The sequence below is a fragment of the Genypterus blacodes genome, unplaced genomic scaffold (assembly GCF_046128005.1).
Source record: "Genypterus blacodes isolate CSIRO-AG114 ecotype Tasmania unplaced genomic scaffold, CSIRO-AGI_Gbla_v1 ptg000061l_1, whole genome shotgun sequence".
Taxonomy (NCBI): Eukaryota; Metazoa; Chordata; class Actinopteri; order Ophidiiformes; family Ophidiidae; genus Genypterus; species Genypterus blacodes.
This window is the reverse complement of record NW_027466873.1, coordinates 1,431,000-1,444,431: the sequence shown is the minus strand read 5'-3', so window position 1 is coordinate 1,444,431 and position 13,432 is coordinate 1,431,000. Positions and strand designations below refer to the sequence as shown.

Genomic DNA, 13,432 nt, shown 5'->3' with positions numbered 1-13,432 from the left:
GGGAACATTACACAGAACAGATCATAACATCAGAACATGTTAACCCATTGTGTGCACGGATAGATAGATGTGCATGTCAAGAGAGGAAGCAGATGTCCATTTCTCCACTGACGCAATGCACAGTGTGATAATTAATGCAGATGTTTCACATTCCAGTTTCCAGTCCGACCTTTTGAAAGGGAAATTACACTTCAAATGTGGATGTTTGCAGGAATACATTTGCTTCTTGTAGTTATTTTGAATTTCTCTGAACATACTCAAGCCAAGGAGCAAAAATCACTTTTCCATTGCAGCCTTTCTTTGTGGCGTTTGTGTCATAATCCAGATTTTTTGTCAAGCTGTTAGAGATTAGTGTTATAATCAATGTTCAGCGCAGACCAAACTGTAATATGTTTAAAGATGCAAAGTGAAGTGGACATAATCTGCTTTAAAATGAGTTTATGATTCATTTTGATCCCTTTCTCTGTAGAATATGCATCTGATTTTAGAAAATATCACCAAAGTCCTGGATTGAAGGTGCTGCATGCAGCAGGCGGGCACCGTTCAGGTTGATGTGTGAGTTTAATCAGAGTTGCCTGCAGGAGTTAATGATGCTCTCAGTCTGAGATGGAGAGAGATAGTGAGGGAGAGCAAATAGCCTGTGGGGCATTTCTATATAGATGATGCATTGGTGCTTCCACACAGAGAATCACCACAGTCACTGGATAGTGGACGTCCATCTCCACACAGTATGTTTGTGTTCACATAAATCACACAAGGAACATTTGTTTAGCTGTGATTGTGCTCGTCATCTACAAGCTTAAACCAGTGTTTCCCTTTCTTCTTATGACCTCCAGCAGCTTCTCTACTGCTGGAGTGTGAAAGAAAAAGTTCTGTATAATCAGTATATAATATAATACCCCATTGTCATGTGTGAGAGCTCGTGCCAGCTGTCTTGTTGGTGCTTAAGGCTGCATGTGCTAGAGTTTTCCAAAATGCCTCATAGATCCCAATAGCTCATACATCTCTCCCTGTCTTAGATAAGGATGTGTTTGTGTCCTCCCATGCTAACCCCACTTTGGCCCTCTGTGGGGTTTTGACCCAACAATCTGCTTCTCACGAGGCTGTGAAAGACTGTGTTGTCGAGCTTAAATGTTCATTTGTAGTCCATCTCAAACTGAACTGGACTTTCCTCTGATGTTTCCGAGGCTTTACAGAACAAAATGTCAGGCTGTACACACAGTGCTTCTCTCTTATACTTCAATATGACCGCACAGGAGCACTGTTGTAAGGCAAAGAGACAGAGGGAGAGAGAGAGGGAGAGGGAGAGAGACGTGGCAGCTAAGAGCCCAGCCCTGTGCTGTTGGTAAAGGCAGCAGCGGATCGCAAATGGGCAGAAGACAAAGCTGCTCCCTGCAGTGTAACTCAGGCTTGCTGTCTTGTCCGTCTGGCCTCAGTGTGATCAATAGGGCTGTTTTTCAGAGAATAGCTGAACTCCGGGGACTGCAGCCTGCGGTGTTGGCTGGCTGGCAGCCCTGTTGAGGCCCTGCCTGCCTGCCTGCCTGCCTGCCTGCCTGCCACTCCCCTCTGCACCATTCAGGGTTTAAGAATGGCTGTTAGAAATGAGACTTTAATATTGTTCCTTGGTGTTTTATTTAAAGAAAAGTCTATCGAACACACAATAAAAGGGTTAATTTGTTTCCATGCTACCTAATGCATCAGCTGGTTTGATACCCTTGGTGATTGACAGCCTTGTAAAGCACAACTGGCAAGCCTACTTGTTTTTGCACTAATTGAATCTGAAACAAAGGCGGTAGGTGTGTAATTGGTACAGGAGTGGGGATGTTGCTGAGGTGTAGCATAGCTTATTGTTTGAATCGGCAGCAGAGACGCAGTGATGAAGGGCATGACTCAGGAGAGTGCAGCGTGCTCTCTCAGATGAGGGAATGTTGATGGAAATTTTGCTATTCAAAATGTGGAACGAATCTGTGTATGGAACTAAATATAGTTTAATGATATACGTGGCCAAAAACGATGTAATCTCGTTTCAGTGCTCAGTAGAGCGTTTGAAAAGCGAGGTCATCTTTTTATCCCACATCTGCTCGTCAGTACTTTCAGATTGATAAACTCTTCCGATGCGTCTGCACATAAGCCTGTGTTTACTTGCTGATGCTGTTGGGTGTGATCAGCGTTTGTGGGGGAAAGGGGCTGTAGCAAAGGGATTGGGAAGGAGAGCGATGCAAAGACTCTGCTGTTGTGAAAATGGATGATGGGAAACCGGCATGGATACAGTAATGAGGTCCTGTTTCCAGAGGGGAAGTCTAAGATCGATGGTTGGAGAGAGCGAAGATTAAGAACTGCAGAGGATACGGTGAGAGGGAAACTGTGGAGAGGATGCCACAGACTCCATACACGGCGCCCTCGTTTCATCTGGTCCTCACATTTCTGAGGCCGAGGGGTGAAGCGGGTTGATGCGCAGTTGGGAATCCTTAAACCCGCAGGAGGAACGAGACGGAAAACGAGAGCGCTACGACTGAGGAGATGATGGGAAGGGTTTCGGAAGTGGCCGCGGAGAATTTGGAAGTCAACGATGAATGGGGGGGGGGGGGGGGGGGGGGTTTGCTTTTGAGTGCATTTCCTGGCAGTGCGTCTGTGTGTGAGCCTCTTAAGCGCCTCCATTATGTAAGACTTCAGTCAGGATATGTTGTCATAAGTGGATAGTCCCGATCCTGGCAAATCTAATCTTTGCTACACTCAGACTGCCTCGTTTGCTTTAAACCTCGTTATGGTGCCGTAGTGACTTTCTCCTGTTCAGGGTGTTTAACATGATTAATACATGAAGCATTCCTCTGGCGTTTCTTTGTGCTGGTAATAAGTCTCGCTTTTTTTGCTCATGCATTACATCACATACAAACCGTTTTTGATTGTAATATCAACTCTTGCGCCTCTTCTCCAGTCCCGGACCCTCCTCTGATCGACCTGTCCCGTAGCAGAGTCTACAACGAGGCCGCGCTCTGCTGGAGGCTCTCTGAGGACCACCTGCCCACCGACCATCACGTGCTTGAATACCGCAGGTGAGTAGTCTCGCTAGTACCACGGCAACCCACAATTATTGACTAATTGTAGGGCGAGCATAATTGGGTTGATTGTCCTGCTCTCCAGACTCGGAGGCCCCAGCCAGTCCCCATCCCAGGAGGATGGCGAGGACAGCGGCGCCTGGAGGGCTACGGACCGAGTGTACGGCCCCAGCACCGTGGTGTCTGACCTGGACCCCGACAGCCTGTACGCCTTCAGAGTGCGGAGCTGTAGGAACTCCATGTACAGCCCCTACAGCCCCGAGGTCACCTTCCACACACCCCCGGCCCCCGGTAAGCCCGGGAGACCAAGGCTAGAATTCTGTCAGTTAAAGAAGAGCTAGAGATCCGTGTCCAGGGTGATCAATCGGTTCATGTTGTGTCACGGTTTTTGATTTTATGGCCCCCGACTAATGGAGAAACTCTTATTTGGCTCAGTTTCTCCACCCTCTTAACTCTTCAGAGTGCTTTTACGTTTTAGAAGTGTCAGATTTTAGAGAGATCATCAACTGACAGATGCGTTACTGTTTTGTCTTTTGCATCTCAAACAGCTGAAACTAATATTGTGTGTGTGTGTGTCTCTCCTGCACTTTCACTCCCAATCGAGTTTGCATCTGTCACTGACTTTAAAGATTAACTAGTGGACTTCAGATGGTGTTCATTAAAACTATCATTATCGCCAACCATCTGTTCAGTCCTTCTACGGAACAAATCCCTTTGATTTGATTTGATTTGGTTAGGAATCATATCACATTCCCATTACTCTGGACTGCCTGCATTGATTACACATGCTTGTGCAGATTGTATTTAAGTGTGCATTTCTGTGCACTACTTAGTCCAAACGCTGCAGAAGAGTTATTTGTTGGTCGTCTAAAGAGTGGGATCCCAGTATCCATCTTATTTTTCAGAATGGAAAGGAATCCTTTCCAATCTCGATTGTATATATTGGCTCCCTGCTCAGAGCTTTGATTTGCGTCCTGCTGATGGCTCGTCACTTGTGTTGTGGTCGGAGCTTCCACATTCCTCTGCTCCGTGGTTCGTGTAAGAGGCACTCCACGGATTCAGTGTGCCGGAGTAATGAGGTGGAATTTCAGGCCGGGGTGAAACACAGGAAGACAAAACACGCACATGCTCACACTCATGACAGAGCAAGGGGAGACAGCTGGGGTTTCATATGTCGAAGCGTTCCTCAGCTATGCAGCGCTGTAAGATGATGCAACACAGCAGAGATGACGGCTAGTCGGCATTAACCACAGCTAATATCTTGTCTTTATCTTTAGTCCCTTGTTGACAAGTATAATTTTAACAATCAGTGTGCTTGTGTCCTAAATGAACTCCTTTCCTCTGTCATCCCCTGATAGCAAAGATTGGATCATTTAATTGTTAGTTTCTCACTTGGGTTCCATCCCTCTAATATTGTCGAATTGTCTTTTCCTGAAGAAGTAGGTCTGCTCCTATTACAACGTTTGCCTGTTTGTTTCTTTAGCTAATTTGATGAAATGACACAGACTGATGGCATTGGTTCATAGCACCCAAAGGGAAATGTCACAGTATGTCGATATTTGTCACATCTGATATAATTAAAAGAACAAAAATAGAATCGCCACCAGAAAACCACAAGCATCTCTTCTCCAACGTCTTACTTACTTTTACTTCCAACATGTTTTCCATGGATTACGTTATCAGATTTTTCCCAATTATACCTACATCACTATTATAATTGATGTATATGTTCTGTATGTCTTAACATGTAACAGCAGCTTATTTGTTTTCTCCCCCTACAGGCAGCGCGGTGGTTATTTTTATCACGCCCCAGTTGTTGGGAGAACTTCCCTATATACAAATGCAAATGAACCGGGCTTCCCCCGTAGATTATGTGGGATGGTTGAGCGAACAGCCATAATGATGTCAGCCTATATATATCCAGCCTTATGCTAATCTCGGCCTCTGGCTCATAAACTATGCGTAGAATGTTTGAATCGCATCCAAATGAGAAATGATAAACTTGCTATTTCTGTTGCCGTTGATGGTAAACGGGTCAGTTGTGTAGCTGTGTTTAAGGTTTGATTATAGCGCCCTCGTGTGTCAGCTTTTGTCACTGACCCCGTTTCAACTTGCACGGACAAAATGTCTATGTTCTAAAGTGGCAGTTCTTCTTTTCTTCTCTCTTTCCAGCGTTTGGTTTCCTGTTCAGTGACAAGTGTGGCTTCAGCACTGAGCGCCTGTTGCTGAACAAGCGGCGTGACACAGTGGAGAGCGTGGCCGGCATGGCTTTCCTTCTCGCAGCTGACCGCGTGCAGACGGGCAGCTACATTGCATTGGACTACATTATTGGGGACACTGGCATCTCTCAGGGACGGTAAGATCATAACCAACTGTAACTGTGAAGTCAGAATGTATCGGCCTTTAATGACTCAACACTCTGCCGAAGCTTGCTGTGTCTTGTTCACTGGACGATTGATCAGTGTGTCATGCTGATAGAATTAAGTATTCAAGAGCAGGCATGAGATGGAAATTCAAGTTTCAGCACAATATGGTGGGTTTATTGAATTCTCATTTCCATGCCATTTTAATTAGTCTCCACCCCACACACACAAGGGATCCCACAGAGGGAATTGTTGTTTTGCTTGCACACACCCTGAGGGATGTCACAGCCGACATCCGACGAGGAAAGATTCTATGTTTCGGAGTTAGAGAATGCAAAACAAAGGTGGAATTTACTCTTTTTCAGACATTACTGGGCCTTCAGGGTGGAGCCGCACTCGTACATGGTCAAAGTGGGAGTCGCTTCTGACTCCAAGCTCATCGAATGGTTTCACAATCCCAGAGATACCAGCAGCCCAAGGTAACACTGCCATCACTTTAACACAACCGGCTGCAACAAATACACCACACCACGCAGACAAACACATTACCGGTCCCACATTAGGTGTGTCTGAGTCCCAACTAATCCTGTGATGTAAGAGAGCCAGCATTAACTTGTAAGGAGCTTAAAGGTTCACAAAACCCGCCTACCCTCACTGGATCAGCCCATGTCGAAGCATGTAAAGGAACATATTTGTGTAAATACATGTTTATTTCACAATGATTGCATAATGAAACACACGGCAGTTGATGAATACCTAACTACATTTAATCAGTGGTTTTCAAAGGTTACGTACATAGTATCTGTCGTCTAAAGAATCCATTTAAACACGTGCATACAACTACTACATGGATTCTACTCTAACAAAGCCAAATCTCTCTTCCCATGTGTCCCTGCTTCTTTGTCCCGTTGCATGTTTTTGTCCCCCATTCACCAGGTTCGACCATGACAGCGGGCATGATAGCGGCAGCGAGGACACGTGCTACGACCTCTCCCAGCCCTTCACCCTCCTCACCCTAGGCATGGGCAAACTCTTCATCCCTAAGTCTTCCTCATCATCCTCTGCCTCCACGGCAAACGCTGCACCCAGTGACCCGGGAAACCGCGTGCTCCCCATGCCGCAGCGCGTGGGCGTATGTCTCGATTACGACGCGGGCCGGGTGTATTTCTTCGATGCTGACACCATGAGGTGCCTTTATGAGAGGCAGGTGGATTGTTCGGGAACAATGTATCCAGCTTTTGGCTTCATGGGCAGCGGCAAGATTCAACTAGAGGAGTTTATGACGGCCAAGAGACTGACCTTCTAAGTAGGGATGTGTGGAGCTGTGTCCATGTAATCAGTGACATATGCTGGGAAGAGCAGGCGTTATTGACAGGGTGAATCAATCACTTTTCTGGAGGTCGGATAGTGATGTGATCAGGGCCATCCTTCCTGAATATGGAAGTAGGATCCCTGCCAGAATGTGGCCTCTTTAGGGTTGGCATGTATAATGCATGCGCACAATGGAGTGATACTCAATATAGGTGTCCTCATACAAAGATATTGAGAGACAGGTAAAGATGTGAAAGGTCTTATGTATACCAAAGTCTCTGCATCTCCTAATTGTATCCGACCAGGCTTTAATTGCCGGCTATGGTCAAGTATTCATGTGTTACCGGCTGCAAAGCAAAGCTGTAGCCGTCTTGAGTCTGACTCGTGATTATTTTAACACAAATTGCCTCCGAGCTAACACGAACTAACACTTTTAGACACTCATTCATAGAGGATTAGTTTGTGTGTGGCCACGTATTAATCACATTTTGGGGTGCTCTTCATCACTTGGGTGGTTTTTGTTTTTGGAGTGATGGTTTGTTGATGTAGCAGCATAGGTCGTATCAGTGGTAATGTCAGTGGAGGGAGCCTTGTAGCTACGTTTTGAAGCTAGTGCCTTCATGCCTTCTTAGAAAGTGGGTCACTAATTTTGCTCTAGCAAGCAAAATTTTGGGTTGTCATTGCACAAAGGTGAGTTTTTACTTTGGGTCTAGTTTAATCACAGACACTGGTGTCAGTTAGAATAGGTTGTGGTATCTTAGGTGTTTATTATGACTCTGCTTGTTGACAGGTTTGTCTTAACTGTATCACAGTGTAACACTACTTTCTCACCGATAAGTTCTGCTGTTTTTGCACATGAAGATGAGAGACGTCAAGCACATGTTCAAATTCACAAACACGTTCCGATCACTACCTAGTTATGTCCTCACTTTAAATGTTTTAGAAATAACTGGCACGTCGACGTCTCATCCAATGTAAACACGAGTTCCTTGCTTTGAAAGGCGTCTCACTGTTTGCACTCTCACAGCTGTCGCACAGCGCTGAATGTCCCTTGTAACATCGTAAAACTAGCCAGGTAGCAGAACACTGTGGACTTATGATTAACATCGATTTTACAGCTGCCTTAAGTCACCAATAGCCAAAGCATGTTGGCTCCGGTGCTGACTTAAGCAGAACACGCAGCTCCGTGTCCTCTCTGGCCACAAGGACACAGTTTTAGAAACATGGAGATTCAGGTTCTTCTAAAGCGTGCTAACAAAACACTCAAAGTACCTTTTAATGTTACAATGCAGAGTAGAGTTTAGCGTATTTAACGGCTCTCTGTAGTGGCTTTGGCTAGTAAGACAGACGTGTATGTGTTGTTTGGCTTTGATGAAATCAGCACAGTAGACGGATGATTCCCTTGGTTTTTGTGTAATGTGAACTATATATGTGCCTGCACATTGGTTTGTTTGTACATTCTTGTATAGTTTGAGTTCTGTAGAGTTCAGGTTATTGGTGTGAGCGGTTTCTCAGGTTTCTGGCCCCGTCTGTGGGCTTGATGCTACCTCCCTCTGTGTGTTAGGCCTGGAAAACCTTAACTCAACTGTACCTTTCCTCACAGAAACAACTTTGGTTTGCTTTACATCTTTGATCAAAACAGTTCACTATCTCAGCCTTCTGTCATGTCGGCTTATAAGTAGATCTTCAAAATGTTTTTTTTTTATTTCCATGTACATATTTATCTAGATTTTGTTATTTTCAGTGGAATTTAGACTACATCTTAAACGTTGATGTCATTAGTTGGTGGACCTGGAGGAGATGATGTGTATCACTGTTGGAAATTACTGTAACTAAAGACGTAGATGTGTTTTAAAGTCATACTAACAAGCTTTTCTCCTATTTTTTTGTGTTGGTTTGGGTAGTTAATTTATTTAAATAGATAGTTATATGTATTTTGTTCTTGGTTCTAAAGATTAATAACAACCATTATACATTTACAGAAAAGTTCTTCACTGTCAGACTGATACAATAGCTTTTGCTGTGGCGGTGTGAATATTTTAGCTTACTAATGTTAGTATCACACACCTGAAAACAGATTCCTACATCTGGGGGAAATGACTGTTTAAACACCTGTAAAACATGTCTATGCATTTCTGAATGGCAGGGCAGGTTCACAGACGTATTACCATCGCTGAATGTATTCATACTACAGAACAGTCAAATGTTTGAAGGTGTTTTGTTTTATATTTTATTTTGGGGTCATAGCTCCTTTTTGTTTTTAGGTCTAGATTTTTGGTAGCTGGCTTATAATCTGAATATCCTGTGAAATAAACAATGCAGCCTTGCCTGCTTTTCTATAACCAATTATAAAGCCAAATATTTTGCAGGCTGACTCCCAATCTAACTAAGCTAGCACTTTAAAAATCTGTAGCATGTCAGCAATTGTGTGGCTCTGCAGGTGTGTATGATAAAGTAACTGTGTATGTGCAATAATGATTTAGTAGGCTGTTGTACAGGAGAGAAGTGTTCCGACTGAGCTAGGCCTTTCAAGACAATTTGCACTGTTGCTAGGTTACATTGCAATTTTAAATTGGCTTCCTTGATACAAAGTGAATTTTACTCGTTAAGACTCAAAATGGAGCTTGACTCTAAATTAGTGACAGTGCTTTTGTCCCATGTTTTCCTCCAGCGGGTTCGGATGTGGTGTAAGTGATGGGTCTCTGTATGTGCAGTATGTAAAGATGTAAAAGTGTGCATTTATTTTATTTTTTGCTCCAATTCCTGGAAATGCTTTCTTGTTTCAATTTGCTGTGTGTGTGTGTGTTTATCAAATTAAACTAGTGTGTTTTTAAAATCTAGTTTGTCTTTATTCACAGTGGACACGATTGTTTTGTTTTTCAAAATGAAGTCAGCTACACACATCCAGCCTCCAAAAAATATGTCATGGCATATGGAAAGATTTCTGCAGCTTGCCAACACTTAACGACTTCTTCCCTATAACCTGAGACCCTGCGTCCTCATTTGTGGACATTAGATTGTTCCCTCCCTACACCTTCTTCATCATTGTGCTTGACTTAAACCTGTTGTCCTCATGCCTGGACATTCTTCACTGCCTCTTGTTATAAATACCACTTTGGGTCGCTCGAAAACAGACACAGGAAGACGTGTTGTACGCTTTGTGCTCATGTGTAGTACACATACGAGCACACTCTTCACTTGTTTTGTGCTTATTAGGTCCCACTAATCCTACATGGCAAGGAGAAATTAAAAATGCACACAAAATAAATGTCCGGGTCTCAGGAGGGAAACTGAACCAGACAACACACCAGAGAACAAAACAGGACAGACACATCCTGCCCCCCTCCTCCATGGCTTCTCTTTGTTGAAATGAGTTTCTTGTTTTTCGCCACACCTATTGGCTCCAGAAAGAAATATGCGACGCTATCAGCTTATCTTTCTGTTTGTCTCTTATAAGCAGGCATTTATTTTGTAGAAGGAATGCTTCACAGTAGAACCATGGGTGATTATTTCAGTATCAGTTTCACATTCTTGCAGGTCCTCTTTAGTTATGTGATTTCTGCTTTCCACTGTGACCAAGCTGTTCTTTCAAAATCTCCCATCGCGATCAGACCCTCTTCATTTCCATTTAGATTGTTTCGGACAGTGTAATTTAAAGCTGGTGTTTAAAACTGCAGATCTGTTTGTAGCCTTCTTCTTCGTCTTCATTGTTGTCAGATTCACAATGAACCATTTAGGAGTTATTGATTATTGACAAGCTCAACATATAACAAGTTATCAAGCTCTTAAACTTTCTCTTTTATGCTTAAGTTCTGAACAAAACAGGAATGATTTATCTGTGAGTGCAGCCCCTTGTTCACATCTTGGATGAAGAACAAGCATTAAACCACTACAATAATTGTAAAAACAACTTAAATCGGCTTAATGATGCACTATGAAAACCCTTCACTGGAGAGCTTGTATAAGTGTAAAAGGTAAACATATAGTGAAGATAAAACGAATACAGAGACAATAACACACTTCAACACATTGTCTACCATATTGGGAACGCAGCAACCCCACCCGACTCACACCTATTTAGCACTGCAAAAATAATTTCTCCTCTTTCCTTACCCTAATTCCTCACTCCTCCTTCTATTTCACAATGGCTGAGGGACATGATTAACCCAAACCTGTTGTCCTCATGTGTGGACATTTTTCACTACCTCTTGTGGTTTAAATACCACCTCAAAAACATAGACAGACAGGAAGACGTGTTATACTCTTTGTGTTCATATGTAGTACACATACAATCACACTCTTCGTGATAGTATGTATACTACATACATGATGCAGACATGATGTTGGATGATGCAAGGACGGGGTTGTGTGACTGTTGGGGTAGGTCGGGTCTGTGTGGGATATCTGCTATTTTTGTTTTTCTCCTCTCTCCCTTCTTGTGTGTCCCCTTCTCCCTTTTTTTCCATATCTCTCTAATAACAATAAATACACAACCTTCTTTCTTTTATCCTTCTCTCTCTCTCTTTATCTCCATCTTTCTGTATCATAAATCATAAAAATTATCTCCAAAATATCCCATAACTGTATGCGCTCTCTCATGTCAAATGCTTTCTTCCATAAAAACATATTTTTAAAAAAACACACACACATTGTTACATGTAGTCTTCTACTCACACAACCTATGGTGTTTTTGAATAGCAATTCTTAAAATGTAATCTTTAGAAATCAACTTAATATTGCAACAGAAATACAAAAACTTCATAAAAAATTAAAAATAAATCTGTATTTTGAACACTTGTTATGTTTGGCAGCATAACAAGAGCATGTTCTTAATATTATGTTGTGTTTTTAGATTGTGTTTTACATTGTTGTGTTGCGTGTGTGCATTATACTGTTAAAACACTAAAAACAGACGAATAAATAGATAAAGTATGCAATTTTGCATAGTAGACCGAATGAACGGAGCATCCACCTGCTGCAGGATGCTGTGAGGAGGAAGAGGAGCGACGAGGATGACGGAGGTTGACGAGACGGGGGGAGTGACGTCACGCCGTGCTCGCTCTCGGCCTGTTTTGCGGCCGCGAAACACGGAAGAGCCGAAGAGGAGCCTCCACGTCACTGAGGTGTAATATCGGCGTCAGTACCTTCCTGCGACCGCGACACCTTCTTTTAATTCACACACACACACACACACACACGCTTCTGAACTCCTGGCAGTGTGTATGAACGCTAACCGAAGATATCCAGGTGTGTGTGTGTGTGCGGAGCGGCCTCTGTCGGACTGTGGATATCCGCTGAAGGTAACGTGCCGCGCGCTACGAGCTTGTGTATGTATGTATGTATGTATGTATGTATGTATGTGTCTGTGTCTGTGTGTGTGTGGGGTGTGTGTCCCCGCTGGCCGCTAGCCTGCCCGGCTTAGAGCAGCTCCGGACCGTTTGTCTGAACGCCGGTGACCTTTGCGGCACCAGAAAGACACGGCGACGCGTTTGCCCGTAGTTGTACACACCGCACACCGCCCCCGCCGCTGTGTTGTGCCCGGTAAGCTCCTCACACGGGTCGGTCGGTCACTGACAGCTAGAGAAGCTAGGCTAGATTTAAGCTCGCCGCGGTTGACCAACGCTGTTGTTGTTTCGGTTTGACAGCACATTCACATCTGCATCTGAACGCAAATGTGTCATAATAAGAATTAATGAGCAACACCGCGTCTTTGGTGTTAACATAAACCACTGTTGTTACACTGTAATATAGACGCACACTCAATTAGGCCTCTTTGTGCTGTACTATTGATATAGAAATGGATGATTAAACCTCCAGTCTGCTGCCAAAATCACCATTCGCCAGATTAAATGACTTTATATTCCGGGAGAAGTGTTTTTGTTTTCCACAGTAGAAGTGATTTGAAGCAGTGGACTCGTGACTCTAGGGTTGGATCCTTAGAACAGCAGGAGAAATTGGGTGTTTTGAATATGCAATGCTTGCCCTTCCCTCAGTGCAAAACTTCAACTGCTCCCCCTGGTCAGCAGATGCAGCCTTGGGGTTGCAGTGGTGTAGCTGTGTAACGTTGTGGTTAAGCACATTGCTGTATCGTGCACTATGACTTCATTGCCTGATTATTTACGTATATGTACTGTAAGTCCCTTATTTTATAGCCTGGTTTCCATCTCAAGACTCCTTCTGTATGTTTACATAGATTGAAATATTGTTATCAATCTGTGCCTGGACTGTGTTCATCAGTGGGTTGGGTACAAGTGCCAGACTGGTCCCCAGAGTGTAACCAGTGTCTTTATGATTACATGGTTGTCATCACCGGCCACTGGAGCGTAAAGGTGCCCTCCGTTTCTAAATTCTTGAGTTATCCCAAAACAAGAGGGCTGTTATGTGTTTATTTTAACAATGTTTTCGTTTGGCCATAGTTGAGTTAAATGGAACATGGTTGAAACATTTGATTAATATTGGGACTACAGATGGGAGGTATTCAAAGTACAGTAGTATTTATAGAAGGTCGCGCCTTGAATGTCATGTGTCATCTTATTGTTGTGAAAAATGTGCTCATGTAATGCTTCAACCAGTAAATCAAGTCAAGTGTTACATTTTCTGGCCAGCGAGATTTAAATTCAAATGAAACCATGAGAGGCTTTTCTCTGTGAGTTGGTATTGCTGAGCAGTATTGAAAGCAGATGCAAAGTCAGTGTGTAAGCC

General features: G+C 43.5%; 3 protein-coding genes across 5 annotated transcripts in view; all 3 read left to right on the top strand.

Annotated features, from left to right (window-relative positions):
• The window catches only part of trim36 (tripartite motif containing 36), a 28,812-nt gene extending 19,263 nt beyond the window's left edge, over window positions 1–9,549 (top strand). For both annotated transcript variants that reach the window (XM_076153997.1, XM_076153996.1), the window contains 5 exons: window positions 2,936–3,053; window positions 3,142–3,347; window positions 5,229–5,412; window positions 5,785–5,898; window positions 6,356–9,549. In XM_076153997.1, coding sequence (XP_076010112.1) covers window positions 2,936–3,053; window positions 3,142–3,347; window positions 5,229–5,412; window positions 5,785–5,898; window positions 6,356–6,725 — 992 coding nt within the window. In that variant the 3' untranslated portion in view covers window positions 6,726–9,549. The remainder of the gene's footprint in view (window positions 1–2,935; window positions 3,054–3,141; window positions 3,348–5,228; window positions 5,413–5,784; window positions 5,899–6,355) is intronic.
• Window positions 1–13,432, top strand: part of pggt1b (protein geranylgeranyltransferase type I, beta subunit) — a 123,073-nt gene that overhangs the window by 33,366 nt on the left and 76,275 nt on the right. The gene's annotated exons all lie outside the window — the stretch shown is intronic.
• Window positions 11,795–13,432, top strand: part of ccser1 (coiled-coil serine-rich protein 1) — a 91,389-nt gene continuing 89,751 nt past the window's right edge. For both annotated transcript variants that reach the window (XR_012963865.1, XM_076154032.1), the window contains exon 1: window positions 11,795–12,030. The gene's annotated coding sequence lies outside the window, so the exon portion shown is untranslated. The remainder of the gene's footprint in view (window positions 12,031–13,432) is intronic.